The sequence below is a fragment of the Periophthalmus magnuspinnatus genome, chromosome 24, assembly GCF_009829125.3.
Source record: "Periophthalmus magnuspinnatus isolate fPerMag1 chromosome 24, fPerMag1.2.pri, whole genome shotgun sequence".
Taxonomy (NCBI): domain Eukaryota; kingdom Metazoa; phylum Chordata; class Actinopteri; order Gobiiformes; family Gobiidae; genus Periophthalmus; species Periophthalmus magnuspinnatus.
In genome coordinates, this window is record NC_047149.1 from 5740198 (window position 1) to 5757856 (window position 17659).

A 17659-nucleotide genomic window follows, 5' to 3' on the forward strand; every position below is an offset into this window, starting at 1 on the left:
ACATCTAGACCTGTCACGATAATCACTATATCTGCTTCATCATCACTATTTTCTGGGGGTCAGTATTTATCGCATACTTTTTGTTGGCACTACTGGGGATTTTGTTATTCTTTGGCTATGTAAGATTTTAAGTCCTAAAAGTTTTAATAAGCTAAACTAAACTAAGTCCATTCTGCTGTTTGTTTATTGCAGCTCATTATTTTTTAACAATATTTAGAAGATTATTTAGAAGATTTAGAATCATTTTTGTGTCAGTTGTATAACTTAGTTTCATTATCCTTTATATTTACTTCTGTAATATATGAAAGGTCAAAATGCATTATCGTGACAGGCCTACTTACATCTTTACACTTAAGTGCATGGACCTGGGGGAAGGCATTTGTGTCAGTGACGGGGGAGATGTTCACTGTGAATATTAAAGTGCTACTATTAAAGGTACTTGTAACTAATTTGCTAATTGCCTCCATTCAAATTGCAATTTCGATTTGATTTTAATTTATTGGCAGCCTTCGTGACATAACATATTTATTAAAGCCTGCTCAAACAGTGATTACTGCTAATTGGAGAATGTAAAATATTGATGTAATTTCACAAACTGTGTGCACATCTACTTATATTAACCCGTCTCATTAGCACCTTTTGTCATCCAAGTTGTGGCGTCTGGTGTAGAGAAGTGTATCCGAAAGTGGGTTTAACAAATATTTGATAATCTGACAATGTGAACATGTACCCTGCACTCTGATGGAGCAATAGTGCCCCCTGCAGGATTATCAGAGCACAATGAAGACGTTTGCTGGTGACAAGTGAAGACTGTAGACAAAGGGAAGTAGAATATCTTACAGCATCATTTTAATGGTCCCAAGTATTCACAACTAAGTACACTCTTATGTAAAAGGAAAAAATGAAGATATGACAAAATCCATCACATCGAGAATTCCACTCAATCTTTAATCAAGACGGGATTACAAATTCTTCCAAAAACTTGCAGTTTCAAAGGGCAAAAAGGGTAAAACTAGCTCAGCCTACGGAGGTCTTTAAAAACCTGTTCAAGTGTGACTGAAAACGTCCTGAACATTTAAAGGCAGGTCTTTGAGTCATTTACAAAACAGGAGAGATTCAGACAAACTCAATGTAAAGGACAGTTGAAAACAAACTGCTGGCTTGTTTTTCTCTTCAGAGAAAGAAATGTCCGCTGAGAAACGACACTGATGACATCATCAAACAGACATTGTCCCGCCTGGTCCTATAAAACAAATTAAAAGAGGGACAGAAGCAGACTCAAAGAGAGTGGAGAGAGAAAGGAGAGGAAGGGTGCGAGTGGTGGTGTGGTTGGCTGACCAGTAGGGGTCGCTGTGTAGTCCTTCCCTGAGTGGGGGCTGGGGCAGTGGGGCATTGGTCCAGCCCCATTGCTCTCCATGGGGGAGTCTTTGTCTTAAACTGCTGACGCAGACGCCTCGACTCCTCTGCTTTGAGCCACACGTCTGGTTGCTCAAGGTACATTTACATTCATTTTCCCCATAAGCAATTCACCTCGTCCTGTAGTGGTATTTCGACCATCGAGATGTTCACTTTGTTTCTGGACTATGGGAAAAATCAAAAGTACTTGTAGAACCAGAGGGAGGCTCAGAGCCTAGTCCTCTCCTGTGTGGGAGGGGCTCAAAGCGTGGGAGTGTGGGAGTGGCTTAGTTTCCCGGGGGTGTGTCCGTGGTGGTCTGTCTCCTGATTGGCACTTTGCAGGTGGGCTCCTCAGAAGAGCCGGCTCTGGGCGCTGCGGTGGCTTCATTCATCGGGGTGCCCTGGTCTCTGGAGCCCGGCGTGGGGCACAGAGCAGTGGCTTTAGGAGCTCACTTTGGACTTTTTCGATGGAGGCAGAGCATCTTCTTTACTGTCGCCATCTTCATCCTCCTCGTCCTCCTCGTCATCATCATCTGGATAGTCCACCAGACCCACCAAACCCTGGACGAGGACATCAACAAACAGGACACTTAGGCAAGGACACAACTAATTATAAACAACTTCTCATCATCAGGCAGTATTTACAAGCATTCAATAAATATCTCACATCATCAACCTACGTCCTGAGATCGACATGTTGAAATTAAATATTCATTTTATACTTTAAAGGTAAGCTAAGTATCAGCAGCTGACGGCATCTCTGGTTCAGTTATTGTAGTTAGTTGACTGGTTGGTGTGTGTTTGGGTGAAAAAAGGTGACCCTGTCAGTAGCTTCTGTATTAATTTCACATAGCAGTTTCACAGGTAATAACTAATGGAGTTTATTTTACAATCTTATTTTTTTTTATTTAGCAGCTTTTACCAAACAGTGCCTGGTGTAAAGAGCATTTATCTTGACAAGAATCTCCTTTAAAACCCAGAGGAGAGCAAGTTACAGTAAAGGTCCAAAATCGCATTACAGAGAAATGCACCTCAAACACATTTACACACCAGGTGAGTGATCGTTCATACCTTAGTAGTGACGGCGGCTGGAGGGGAACCGCGAGGCCCTGAGCCTGGAGACCCCGGCGAGCCTGGAGAGCCCGGGTTGAGCGAGGCCGAGGGGGGGCTGGACAGACTGGACTTGGTGGAGCCGGAGAAGGACAGTTTGAAGCTGGGGTTGGGTCTCCCGGACAGTGCAGACTTCCCCAGCACCTCCTTGTCCTCACAGTCTTTTACTGCAGGGAGAGGAGGGACAAACATGAGCTCAGTCCTATTGGAAAACTCAGCTGTAGAATCTGAATTCATCTCTGGAGCCTTTATTCCAGTGATTCTCATACTGCATCATGCCACAGTTAAATGTGTATGACACCAGCATTTAGAATCTGAATACCAGCAAGTCTAACAAACAAACAAATGGATTCAATCTCATCTCCTCTTCATGAGGTATTCTTATATAGATTTTGGTTTTGCTTCAGTTAGTACACATTTCTATGTATAAAATTGTTCTTGAATGCATTTAAGCATTTTTGTAAATATCTATGGTGATAAGTATAATTGATAAGTAACAGAATTAACCCAACAGTACATATACCAATCAAACTTTATTTGGATAGCACTTTACAACAGCAAAAACTGAACCAAAGTGCTTTTCAAGTGCATTAAAATGTAAAAACAACAAAAATTCTATATACAAAACAACACACAATAAAAACAGTCATTAGCTGAAGGCAATCATGAACAAACGAGTCTTTAGCTTGGCTTTGATATAGACTGGGTTCACTTGATATCACTTAATTCTACAATGTCTACAGTTTAAAATGGAGCAGGACGACAGCTCAGAATTCTATAGTGGCATTTGCTGTTTAAATGTCAGATTTCAAATTTCTTAACCTGGTTTGTGGTTAATCTGTCATTTCTGGGCCTATCCACGTTAAACAAAACCTGACAAAGTTGCACATCTTCTCTGTACGACATCACAAATGAACAAAAGTGAAATGATTTGTTTAATAGTCGCTTCAGAAAGTGGTGCTATTATTCAAGCCCAAAGAGTCAACATTTGTGGATCATAGTTTGGAGATTTCTTTCATAAACATTGAGTTATATGGGCCCCTGTCCTCCATCTGAAATGACTTCCTCAAACTCTAAAAGAATATAACCTGAGTGATGTCAAACTGGGAGTCTGTGTTACCTTTCTTCCTCTCCATGAACTTGCTGATGGGCTCCATGAGGTCCTGCTCGGGCTTCATCTTGTCTGAAGGGGGCACCACGGCCTCGGCCTCCTCCAGGTCGTCTTCGTCCGTGTTGAACCACATCTCCTCTTCATCCTCCAGCGTCCGCGCGTCCCGTCTGAACCGGTGATTCCTCAAGATGGAGCGCATACTGGACACCACAACAATTCAGATATTTAAACATAAACACTATATATGCTGCAGAACACTCATCATTTTTGGAGATGTATGATTATTAAAATGTAAACAGCAAAACCATCTGATTTCTTTCTGATCATGGTCCTCCTGATTTTGTGGTTTGCATGTCTATAATCTTTTTTAAAAAATCCTGAAATGTGGGGTAAAGAAGGGGCCATGCACTTTTTCATACATACTGTCATGTGGCACATTTGCATGAGGTCTAATCAGGAGTCGTAAATTATGAAGATTTGAAGTCAAATCATCTCTACGAGACCTCTCCTCTACAGAGATCCCCTGATGCCGCAGAGCCACACCTGTCCAGTTTGGGGTTGTCCTGGCGCTCTCGCTGCTGCTCGTATCGTAGCTTGAGTCCCTTAAACGTCTGAACGTAGGAGACATCTTCAAGTGCCTTCCAGTAGTTTTCCACGATGTGAGCCGTCAGAGACTTGATGTCCTCCTGCACAGAGAGAGAGAGAGAGACATGGACATGCTGGCTCCAAATATTTCTGAACTACTGCACATAAACATATGTGAACCGAGCCAAAATAAACCAAAACAACCAGGGGCCCAAACAATGCTTGATTTGTTCTACATGTAAATCGTGATAAAAAGAGCATGATGCAACTCTTCTGGTCCTGCTTGTCTTCATGGTTGTTATTATTTTGCCTGCAATGTTCCACAGTATAACATTTAACTTTTCCATCATTATTTGAATCAATTACCGGTGTTTTTATCATGAAAAAGTCCAGCTTGCCCCTCCATAGGCCTGATCTGTAACTTGCCCTTGTGGTGTGACATGCTTGTCATGCCGTTAATGCCATACGGTGGAAAATTCCAGGCAAAGCAATTATCATCTCCATGGAAACAAGGAGGTAACGGAGCCTCCACTAGAAAAGCAACAATATGCAGCATGTGGCATTTCCTCACCCCGCGCACGTATTCAAACATCTCGATGATGGCTGAGTTCATGAGGTTGTAGCGAGAGCCATTGTTCAAAAAGGCCTTGACCACCGGCTCAAACAGGAAGTTCCTCATGATGTAGCGATTGTAAAACTCGTCTTTGAGACCGATGATTCTCCGCATGAAGCGCAGCGCACCTACAAACACACAAATATACTTACATCTGGAGCCTTACAGTCTTTATAATCATGTTTGATATAATTACATCGATGGATTTCAATCAAATAAGACAATATTAACCAGGGACGCATCCATACAATATGCTGGATTGGGTATCGGTTCCATGATATCGGTTCAGTCGATATCGTGATAGGGCCTTTAATTTGATGTATTAAAATGATTTTCAGGCTGATGTTGGTCCATAATGTCTCAATGTTTGGACATTTTGGACGGCTACAAAGCTGTTCAGTAGTTACTTGCAGGATAAATGACCGTTACACGATGTGAACCGATTTGAACTTCATACTAAGGGAATCAAATTCTGTGAATCGACAGATATTTGTTTATTTATTTTACTTATTTGATTGAGACAATACATGTTAATCATGTTAATAAACAGACATAATTCAACATAATAAACACACCAGATTACAACCACAGGGCAATTTTCACCAGTTGTCCAAAGTGCTGGGGTCACACAAGGGTCAAAATAAAAACTAACATTACATTACACAACATTACACAACATTACACTCACTGGCTTTAAGTGCAACTATGGGAACTGATAAAGCTGGATCAATCAACATGATTCTACATAAAGCCAAAAAAGAGAAGAATTGGATGGCAGATTGTTTTGTTAAAGGTTAAATTTTCTGCAGGACCAACTGTTTATCTCCATGGAGATTATCTTTGCCTAGAATATTCCACAATATGGCATTAAACTTGTACATCATGCATTTAATCAAGCAATCCATCTACATTTGGCCATAGCGGTAGATACGTTTAATGCCATAATTTGGAACATTCCAGCCAAAGCAATCACCTCTCCGTTGAGACAAGTAGGTGTCCAGTAGAAAAGTGACATAGTGCACCTTTAGATACAGAAACCCTCACCACAGACTAGAGTTGGATACATGAGAACACTTACAAAGTGCGAGAAAGGCATGCTGGGAGGCGGTGAGCACCAGCACCCTCCGCAGGATGTCTTTGTTGATGATGTAGTTCTTGATGTGGTACGTGTGGTGCTCCACGCAGAAGGTCAGCAGCTCCAGGATCAGGGCCAGCAGCTGAGATGTTTGGAAGTCATCTGACAGGGACAAGACCAGAAGAGCATTAGGACAACAAGATCAGTCACAACTGAATCAAAACTGCATATTCAATGGATACAATTGGCAAATCTAAAAGTACCAGTTTCCTCCACAAGTAACAAAATACCCCAACTTATTCTACATAAAAACTGCTAACCCTGTAGTTTAGATCTGTACAAATATGTTCTGAAATGTGATTCTTGTATTAGTTTGGCAGTTCATATTTCAGTATTTTTGTTAATTCTTCTAAATGCGTTTAGAACTTTTAACAGATTAGATATATTTTCCAAATCGTTCTGCCCTAATTAGGACAGTGTATCAAACCGTGGGAGCATACCTTTACTGGGCTTGTCCTCTGTGGTGTTGGCTAAAAGTGGCGCAGACAGAACATGCATACAGTGCTTATAGAAGAAACTCAGAAACTCAGTCTTCTCCGTTTTCTGGAAGAAAATCAGTCATTAAGAATTATTAATAATATGAATAAATACGGCTAAATATCATTACCCTGATTTATAAGGTCCTCATGTATTTGGATCTTATGAATGGCTGTCTGTTCTGTAATTTGATTAAGATTATGACGTAAAAAACAATCATAAAAAGTCTGAATCCTATGTTGTGATTTGGCTGTTATGGTTGCTGTTGAGGAATATGTTTTGTGTAGCAGAAATGAGATGCAGGAGCAGACAGTCATAGTTTGAACAAGATAGAGTTGAGCGAGCACAAAACAAAAAGGCAAACATGTTTAGAACAATCTTGTGGGATTTTTTTGTGTTTACATTTGACTCAGAAGGCTTAAGCACTAGCCAGTTGTTTTGAGAAGCCATCATTCAAAACAGCAATGCAACAATAAGAGCAAAAGTATGAAAACAAAATAATTTTAATTTGAAATTATTTTAAATTGTGACTGTAACAGCACAATAATCTGATTTTTTTTGTCTAAAGCTTAAAGATGCACTGTGTAGCTTTTCTGGTGGAGAAGGAAAACCATGGAGACAAGCAAGTGGTAGACCGTCAATCAGAAAACTTACATAGTGCACCTTGAATATGAGCTTGCAATCACACAAAACTCATTACAGACTCTGCAATTTGATACAGTTTACTCCTTTTTTACATAAATCAAAGCTCTGGGGTCAGGACCACATTTTAAATATGCAACAAATGAACAAATTTAAACGACGATAAAGCACTGTCTGGTCGCAGTTTACAGTAGACCCAGATAAATGCATGACATTTGAGTTTCGCTGTGTGTGGGAGGATGGCAGACTCACATTGGCCGTAGCCAGCATGTTCTCTGGGTCCACCAACGTCCTCAACAGCCCCATGAGCTGCACGGCGCCCCCTAGCTCTGGGTCTGTGTCACAGATCATGTGCTCAATGATCAGGTTAATGAGCAGGATGTCCTGGAAGCACACACAGTGAGTAGAGTTCTACACACCAGCTCAAACATGTCTCACGTCTTAAGTCTCTTACGTCATCATTCTGCTGAGACTCCTGCATCACAAACTCCCGCACCATGGACGGGTTGTACTCCACCAGGTACGAGAAGATGTCTGTAGCTGCTCCACGCACCTGGACGTCATCCATCCCCTGGGGAAACAAAGGAGGGTTGAAAACATACATTAGATTATATTACAATTATATACTGACCATCCAACAAGTTTTTCAGTTTGGGAAAACTGTGGCCACACTTTACTCAGGGCTTGAATACAGTCTCCCAGTACGTCCAACTGATTCAGAATGAACATTACATTATATGGCAGCCTCAGTTCTATCTCATGCATTTACATAGTAAAATGTAAATAATGTGCACTTCATTTTTGTAAACAAAAAGGTGTACAATTTCTGGAAAAGCAGTACAGTGCAGATTTAACTCTGGTCAGGCAGGTCAGAAAAAAGCTGACCCGCACATCACTGCTGTGTGTTGTCTTAAGTAAATTTTTAAACTACTTCGTGGATGGCAAACCCTGAGAAAAAAAGCTTGTATGAGACACTATATGATGCTTTGGGATGAGAGTGGATCGGTCATGTGAGAGCGATTCACCCCATTTCACTTTCCTGTCTGTTAAAGCTCTTCTACAGCTGTGTGTGCACAGAAAAGTCACTAACACTGCCAATGTGCCAAAAGGTTTGGGAGAGCAAAGGGCAAGTTAAGAGGTTAATCAGTGAGTCCCAGCCTGAAGACAGGACTATTAAAATGGCCACAGAGCTTTGTCTGGTCATACCGTCAGACCATAAAAAGTCTGTACAAAATAAAAAAGCAAACATGGCTCTGGACAGGAAAACAGGTATAAGAATAAAAAAATAAAAAAAACCAAGCCTATCGTCTTCCTCCTCCTGTCATAATTTGAAAATCAGGACCCAGTTTAAATGAGACTCAGCCTCCACATGACCGCTGCCAGTGCACTCACCAGGATGACCTCTAGTGCAGGCAGGATTCCCATGTTGGACAACGTCTTGAAGAAGGCGTCTCGATTTTGAGGTTGTAACGTTTGGGAGAATGCGCAGAACTCTTTCAGGAAGTTCACCTACAAACAAAATGAGAAATACATTAAAAATACAAAAAGCATAGGAAGACTTGACTTTGATAAAGAAGAGGGCTCATACCAGTTCATGTCTTTTGTCATCATCTGTGGCTTCATCAGTCAGCTGTGCAAAAAGGTCTGTCAAAAACTTCTCATCGTCCTGATGTCAGAGAAACAAAGACACGCGCTTACAATTGGAACACACTGTTGTGGAAATTTTACTATAGAGACCACACTCAACCATTTTCACTCAGTCGGCTGGTAACGTAATTGTACCTCAAGTTAAAGAGGAACTATTTTACTTCCCATATGGGGTATTAATTGCCAACACATAACATATTTAGATCACCATGTTACATTTTATTATGGTTTAAAAACTACTGCACATCGTATCAGGTTTGTGAAGTTGTAGTATATTGTGTTGTACAGTGCCAGAGCCCCATTCATCATAAATAGGCTATTCAGTTAATCTGAAAACATTTATAACATTTAATAAATTGGTCTATGCATTTATGTTTAATCACTAAAGTATGGAATTAGCTAGGCCTAAATAATGGATGAATAGATCTGATTTTTGTTGAATTATGATCTAGTAAAAGAAATACAACTAAATACAATTTCAGGGACCTTCTTTCAGATTCTTGCCTGATTCAAGAACAATTCTATTTTGTATGGATGTACATCTTATTTCAAAGATTGCTACAACAGGAAAATTGAAATCTATAACATAAATGTTCATTTTTGGATGAAAAAAGATTTAGAAATGAATTTAGAATCAAGATTCATTTTTTGAATTGAACATGGACCTTAATAATCAAAATCAAATTTTTTGGGACTTAAAGATTCACACCCAACTACCAACACCGCATGCAGTGTGAGAGTGAGGTTGGATAGGATCATACTGCTATCCATAAGGAGGATTCAAATAGGGGCTGGGAGAGATCGCTAGATTACTCAAACATGCATGGATGATATAAAACCTCTTTTTGATCAGAAAACGTTATAGCAGGGTAACAATCTCCAAAGAGTGGATTTTTGCATAATACTCCCTCTTTAAATAACAAGCAGTAACAACTTACAAATAAATTACAAAATATGTGCATTAAAAAGCAAATCCTCAAAATGACAACTTCAACAAGCTAAACAACAAAATAACCTCAGTATACAGAATAGTGAAAACTGTGTTACATATGCATCTAAACAAGGCTGCAAGATTACTCTCAATCAAATCAAAATCGCCATTAGCAAATCTCTGCAAATTTAAGTACCATAAATTTCCTCCACAATCAAAATATTTTTTTTATATTATACTACACTGCCGGGCCAAAAAAAGGTCACCACCAAAAAAAAGGTCACACACTCCAATATTTGGTTGTTCCACCTTTAGCTTTGATTACACATTCGCTGCAGCATTGTTCCGATAAGCTTCTGCAATGTCACAAGATTTATTTCCATCCAGTGTTGCATTGATTTTTCACCAAGATGTTGCATTGATGATGGTCGAGTCTGACGCTGCACAAAGCTTCTCCAGCACATCCCAAAGATTCTCAATGGGGTTAAGGTCTGGACTCTGTGGTGGACAATCCATGTGTGAAAATGATGTCTCATGCTCCTGAACCACTCTGTCACAATTTCACCCTGATGAATCCTGGCATTGTCATCTTGGAATATGCCTGTACCATCAGGGAAGAAAAAAATCCATTGATGGAATAACCTGGTCATTCAGTATATTCAGGTCTCAGCTGACCTCATTCTGTTGCTGAACCTAGACCTGACCAACTGCAGGAGGCTCGTGCCTATTTACTTAGTTAAATCCTGGTGGCGACTTTTTTTGGCCAGGCAGTGTAGTATATTTTGTCTTATTTTGCTGCTTTTGTCTATTTTTTGTCTATTCTTCTGTAGTTTAGATCTGTGCAAACATGTTATAAAATGTGATTCTTGGATTAGTTTGTCAGTTCAGATTTCAGTCTTTTTGTCAGTTCTCAAGGACACATTTAAATTGTGAACTTTGAACTGATGTCTGTTATGTTGTTTCCTCATCACAAACAGACCTGGAGTTGTGTTTTGTTTCATTCACACATGTTTAACACACAAACGCTGCATATTTAGAGTTCTTCTCTCAAACTGAAAACACACCGTTTCACCTTGTGATGTCATGTGGTAATACAGGAAGTGAGCGGCTGTGTTTTTAAACTCCATACTCCTTCAATAGAATCATTTGGATGATTTCAGCCCTGGAATTGCCCATTTCTACTGAACAAAAAGTAAAAGGAGCTGTTAACGTGAAAACTATCACTGCACAACATCACAAGGTGGAACAAAGTATTTAGAGCTTTGGAGATGTAGACAGACTAATGATGCAGCGTTACTCATGTGAATGAAACAACCTAACTTCAGGTATGTTTTTGATGAGGTAACAACATTATAACCCGACTTAAAGCTCACAAGAATCAATTTTGTGTAACATAGGACCTTTAAAACATAAATCGCAAATCTAATCACAACACTGTTTAGAAAAACATTGAGCCCAATTAAACGCTTTTGATTGTGTAGTATGGAAACAAGGTGGACGATATGAAAGGTTTGAATGGGTGGTAAACGTGACATGGGACAGCACCGGCAGAGCAGAGCAGAGATTTACACAACAGCACTCCGTCTCCATGGGGACCGCATACATAAACAGTGCTGAGTTGACACAGTACAAAAACAAAGGTCACATGGCCATAAATGACTCTCAAACCGACCAGTGTGATGTGAGCCGATAGTCACAGTCCAACAGAAAATTACAGGCTTAAACTGGAACCAGAACTACTTCATACACAATCTTAGTTCATGATTATATTTGTTCTCCACTTGTTAGAATTTGAACATTTTGAATACTTAAGTTATCTTTTGCCCTTTTTCTGTTACATCCAAGGCCACACACCAATTACCATTTATAACGTTTTATAAAGTGCATGCAAAAGTTTGGATACACCTTCTCATTCAGTGTTTCTTGTCTTTACGTTTACTACTTTCTATATTTTATATACAAACTGAAGACATCGAATATATGGTGAGAAAATAAATGGAAAGTAGCAAAGAAAAAAAGTTAAATAACTATAAAATGTATAACAAAAATATGTTTTACATTTTATATTCAAATTCTCAAGTATCCCCACTTTGTTTTATCAACAGTGCTGCAAACCTTTGGTTTTCTCTGTGCCTTGTCAGGGTCAAAAAATGCCAAATGTCTAAAGTAGTGACTAAAGCAAATGGTACAGGCCATTTTTAAAAATCTAAAATAACTTTTGAGTCATCTTAAGTGTATTTTTATTTATTAAGAGCATGTCTGCTCATTCATAATTTTGATGCTTTCAGTGAGAATCTACAGTGTAAATAATCATGGAAATAAAGAACAAACAAACAAAAAAGTGTGTCCAAACTTTTCAATCGTACACATGAGGGGGCAATAACTATACACAAAATAAAAATACGACTCAAACGGCATAATTCTTTGTTTAAACAGAGAAGATGCAGGCAGGAGGAGCCTGGTTCTCCCTGTGTGTAACCTCAAAGAGCAGCTGCAGTTAGCAGCGACTCTGAGCCCTCACCTGGAGCATGCCCACTATCTCCACCTTGTTGAAGAAGATGAAGGAGTGCAGCGTGGACAGCATGTTCTCCTCAAACACAGAGGGCGTGGGCAGCACCATGTCCTGGATGTACTGCACGCGGTACGTCTGGTGGATCTTCTGCCTTAGCTCTGGGTCCGAGATGGGGATGACCTCCTTGAAGCGCGCCGTCTTGGTGAGAAACTCCCGGTGGGGGCGTGGCTGCGGCAGGGCGGGGTCAAACTCCAGGCAGCCAATCACGTCCATGATGCACTCGTCCGAGAACATGACCTCGAAGAGAGCCGTGCGGTTCAACAAGAAGATGCCTTTAATGATCTCATAAAGGTGGTGCAGGCCCTCCCTGTTCTCCAGGTCCTCGCACACACGGAACAGCTCCAGCAGTTTGCGGATGTAGTTGTCGTTCTCCACGGCCAGGGCCAGCTTCTCCCTCCTTAGGGGAGACGGCAGTGAGGAGGCCACCAGCTCGGCCAGATCCTCCAGACGGCTCAGTTCACACGGGGGAAGCTCCAGCCCCGGAGACGACATGTCATCGAAGCGCTCGTCCTCAGACTCTTCCACCACATCCTGAGTGATCTCCACTGATGGGTCCTTCCCCTGCACCTGACAGAACAGAGGTTGAGATTATTAGATTAATCCAGAATCGGGATTATTCAGGTAGAACCATCACGATTACACATTTTGAACAACGATATATTGCTACAGAGATGTATTGCCATAAACGATAATAGTCAAACTACTTCATGCAACTGATACAATAACAACAAAACAATAATCTAAAATAGTCCCAGTAAACCATTTCTAAATAGAATATCATTCAAAAGGCCTGAGCTGCTTTCCATGTATTTACCTGGCAGATTTTCTCCCAGATTTCGTCACAGCCGGCCTTCTCCTGGAAGCTCAGCGCCAGGTCGTAGTTTTCCGCCTCGCACCACACTATCAACGTGTCCTTGGAACAACAAAACAGAAGTCAGTGTCCGGGCAGATTTCATTTAAACGTCTCCATGGCTGAAATTCAGCACTCACCTGCTGTTTCTGGTAGGCCGTGTTTGGGTTGATTTTGGACTCCAGCAGCAGAGAACCTGTCGGACAAAACACAATGCTCTAAATCTAATAGTAAAGGTTGGAGTTACCTGATAATGCTGAGAGGCTGATAGGATGATCACAAGGTCAATTCAATGTTAGTTTTGAAACTACCCTGAAATTTACTCCTCCAGTTGGAACAAATTAAAGGTACACAATGTAACTTCTCTGATGGGGTTCCGCAACCTGTATGAAGATGTTTTTGCTTTGCCTGGAATATCCCATAGTATGGCATGTGTGTGAATGGTGTTGTTAGTCAACAAAAAAAATTATATTTAAGAAAGCATATTGTTACTCTAAGCGGGGTCACCTCTCCACAGATCTGACACCTATGGCATCAATGGCCCGTCTCCGTGAAGATAGTTTGTTAGTTTGATGCTTTACTGTAGAAAATTCCAAGCAATGCAAAAACATCACCACGGAGACTCACCACCAGAAACGTTACACAATGCACCTTTAAAGCAGACCTACTCTGTAAAATCTGATTTTTAGAGCTTTTAACCATGTTATAGTTAGGGATGTCCTCATTCAGTTTTTTTGGCTCCCGATCTGATAGATTTTTTTTTATATTTGCAATCTTCTTATTATTAAAGGCACTGTTTTTTCCACCATATTATTTGTTTAAGGCCTGTAAAAAAAAAAAAAAAAAAAAAAGATAAATCTGAAGCACATGGCTGCTTAACATATGTAAACAAGCTCTGCTCCTCTGCTGATTTCATTTTCATTCTCAAGGCTCCATTAAGAGTCTCCTCAGCTTGTGTCGATCAACCCGTTTTCACCTCCACCAGCATACTCCCATTACTGTGTACTTTCTGTACATTCTCCAATTTTATTTTCATAAATGATGCACATAGGATTTGGCTGCGTCACATTGTCATTTTGGCCTTTTTTTTTTTTTTTTTTTAATCGGCTACTGGCTAGCATGGTGTGCACCTATCCAGGAGGTGTCCACAGCTGTGCGGCTCTTTGTTGTAATGATGTTTACACCAACGCCAGCTCCCATTGGGCATCACAGTCAGTGGACTTGTTTCTTTTCATTTTAAATGAATATTGGGCAAATTATAACATAATGATCCATGGGTGTCATAGAATGGAACTTTATAGCAGACATAAGCGTAATAGGTTTTCTTTAATGTCTAGATTTTTTTTTTACCCAAAATAAAATAAAAGATAGTGCTGGCAAGAAGACAAGTTTCACTCAGTCCACTGCTGAATATCACCGTTATCCCTCCATTTAGTCGGTTGCTGTAGCGAACCAGTTGATATCCTTGATGTTGCAAAATTCCCATGACCAATATACCGAAAGTCAATGAAGTGTCTTGCTCAAGGACATGACTGTATTGCTGTTATGGTTAGAGCGGTCTCCCCTCTGGTTGCTCAGCAAACACTCAACTAACTGCACTGCTGATATTTACCATTTAGATTCCAGTGACAATAATTTAGGAAGTAATAAACCTCCCTCTGCATCCCATGAATGCAGGAGTATACATGTTATGGCTTTACTTGGAGTGTTCCACAGTATGGCATTAAGCCAGCTAAGATCACCTGCTTGTCGCTGTGGAAATAGAAAAGATTAATGCCATACAGGGGGATATTTCTGACAACATAAAAATATATATATTCCATGGACACAAACAGGTGGCAGACTACTACCATAAAAGTTAAAGTGCTTATGACAGGTTAGACAAGTAATTTCACAAAAACATAGTTAACATCATCATATCTACCCAACTATTTTTTGTTAGTATTCTAGTTTTGGTTGGACATGGGCAGAGGCTTTGATGTATGTAGGGTAATTTCATAACTGTTACCTGGCAACCATAATGTAAACAAGGGCCAAAACATCTCTAAATTGCACAACAGTTATGACTATACAAATACAAATAAATGATGATTTTATTAAATGAAGGTTTAAACTGTTAGAAAAATGCCTTCCTTGTGTGTAAATTGTCCCTGCATTTTGGATGAAGTTTTCAGAGTTGATATGGATATGGAGTCATGTTTTTTTTGAGTTATACATATTTAAACACACAAATCCTGCACATTTAGGCTGAGTTTTTCTCTCAAACAGAAAACACTCTGCTTCACTTCGTGATGTCATGTGGTAATACCGGAAGTGCCGCTCTGATTTTTACACAAAAAAATGTTATATAATTTTTAAAAACTGTTTTTTAGACTCCATACACCTTCACTAGAATCATTTGGATGATTTCATCCCTGGAAGGTGAAAGGTAACGGTTGACTTGAAAACTATCACTACAAGGAACAGAACATTTTGAGCTTTGGAGATGTAGGTAAATAATAAACAATAAACACAACTCCAGGTATGTTTTTGATGAGAAAACAGAATTTTAACATGGCCAATTTTGTGTAATATACGTAGGACTTTTAACTTAAAAATGTTCCATGTGTGTTTTGTGTTGAGCAAATAGCAAATATTGTGGAGATGTCTTTGGCCTGGTCTCTCTCCCCTGTCAACTCACCATCACTCTCCGCTCGCACCAGCAGAGACGTGCCCCTCAGCCGCTCCACGTAGCCCGATGAGACGTGCCCGGTGCCACGGTCGTCCCACTGCCGGTCCTCGTTCAGGGTGTACACTTTGACCCTCCGCCGCGTGTCCGTCATCCTGACCGGTGACAGCGGTCCCTGTCCCCTCCTGGACCCCCTCAACTTATGCCGCCCGTGCCTTTTGGCCCACAGCGCCGAACCTTTGGTCCACACGCTCTTTGCTTTGTCTTGTATGCGGTTAGATGTTAAACTTGGATCGGAAACTTCAGCCTAAATGTTTAACTTTACGGTGTGATTGGACACGTCGCCAAGTGCGGTTTTAAAATCATTGTGGCAATCAACAGAACGACTGCTTCACACTGCAGATGGCATCTGAAAACGCGTGTTTATAGATGCAATATGTATACATAACACGAGTGTGGTTGATGTTCCGCCAAAGCGTCTGCGTAAATGAGTTGTCTAACCAAAACACAGCGGTGCTGCTCGGGACACGGTGTACGCTCAGGGCGACGTTAGCGATGCGCGTTTTGTAGCAAGTGCGCTAACGCTTTCACCCCCACATTTTAAGCTCTAGGGAACATATACAACAGAACGACCCGAGCCACGGACAGACAACATTTCTACGCAATAGCGAACTGAAAGCGAGCATTTACCCTGGACCCGGTTGCCTTATTGTGCCCAGTTACCGAGGCTGCAAGTTGGCGTTAGCTGCTATTTCTTCCCCAGTGTTCCGCCATGTTCTGGCTCGGGGCCGCGGAGAGACTGCTCTCTCCCTAATGATATTTAGACATTTCCAAAACAATGCAAACCTACAAACTGACGTCGGGGGTTTACTTGGATGTTACGCTTTACATAATCATGCTATGTGCCATTCATCGCCGGAGTGTCGTTAGATAAGTGCTAACTGTCCCTCCGTGAGTGCTCCGCCATCTTGGGTCCCCTCTGAGTCAGTACGGGGTTTCCGTACAACAACCTCAGGGCGGCCCGCCAATTTAAAAGAGACAGTGCACGCTAAATACTCGTGTTTACTACAGACTGGGGAAGTAGACAATCTTATGCATTTTAGGTTTTTAAAGAAACTTTCTTCCCAAACCGTGATGCATCTATTGCTAGGTTTCAGATGACATCACAGCTTATAGGCCAATAGTTGATTCTTAGCAGTGCCATCAGGCTGGGGTTGTTCTACATGTATGTATATGGCAGAATGTTCATCACTTACCATGGAGACACAATGCACACACTAGCAAAACAGGCTGACAAGACTTTCAATAGTCTGAAAACTCAAGCAAAAGTACAGAATGGATTTAAACAGCACATTGTCAGGAGCGTGTGATTAGTGTTCACGGTCCCGTTTAGGTGTTTGATTTTCTACAATAAAAGGTGAATGTGACCACCTGAAAAAAACATGACAGTAAAGTTATCTGACAAAGTTTAACAGCACAATCACTTCCTGATGTAGATACAACAAAGTCACTTCTTTCTGGTCAGATTCTGTTGAAATAAAGCCTAAATTAAAATCAAACAAAGCCTAAGGCAGAGCAGTGCCTACAGTTAGCATCAGATCCCTAGGAAATGTTGATGACATCCGCTGCAAAGTATCAATATTTAAAGGCCCCATATTGTGCCATTTTCTGATCTATGTTTCTAATTTAGTTTCCTCATTAAAAACATACCTGAAGTTGTGTTTTGTTTCATTCACATGTTTAACACACAAACCCTGCATATTTTGACAGAGTTCTGTCAAAATATGCAGTGATAAAGGAAGTGCTCCACTGTGTTTTTAAACTCCATACACCTGCACTAGAATCATTTGGATCATTTAAGCCCTGGAATTTCATATTTCTACTAAACTAGATGTAACAAGGCAGAACAGAGTGTTTTGAGTT

General features: G+C 40.6%; 1 protein-coding gene across 1 annotated transcript; it reads right to left on the minus strand.

Moving 5' to 3' along the window:
• Window positions 1-823: 823 nt before the first annotated feature.
• smek1 (SMEK homolog 1, suppressor of mek1 (Dictyostelium)) lies at window positions 824-16736 on the minus strand. The gene is made up of 15 exons (XM_033990460.2): window positions 15749-16736; window positions 13209-13264; window positions 13033-13131; window positions 12168-12785; window positions 8657-8734; window positions 8461-8577; window positions 7523-7639; window positions 7321-7452; window positions 6390-6492; window positions 5893-6051; window positions 4773-4942; window positions 4160-4302; window positions 3626-3816; window positions 2467-2672; window positions 824-1956 (listed from the first exon to the last, which is right to left on the minus strand). The coding sequence occupies exons 1-15, from the start codon at window positions 15888-15890 to the stop codon at window positions 1837-1839; spliced, it is 2451 nt and encodes an 816-aa protein (XP_033846351.1). The 5' UTR covers window positions 15891-16736; the 3' UTR covers window positions 824-1836.
• Window positions 16737-17659: the final 923 nt, after the last annotated feature.

What these genes read in the sequence shown, in the direction of transcription:
- smek1 (XM_033990460.2), bottom strand. Translation starts at nt 15,890, where the DNA reads ATGACGGACACGCGGCGGAGGGTCAAAGTGTACACCCTGAACGAGGAC. An exon ending in AGTCTCAGCAGAATGATGAC is followed by an intron (nt 7,453 to 7,522) that starts GTAAGAGACTTA and finishes GTGTGCTTCCAG; the next exon opens with GACATCCTGCTCATTAACCT. An exon ending in GACAACCCCAAACTGGACAG is followed by an intron (nt 3,817 to 4,159) that starts GTGTGGCTCTGC and finishes TGTGGTGTCCAG; the next exon opens with TATGCGCTCCATCTTGAGGA.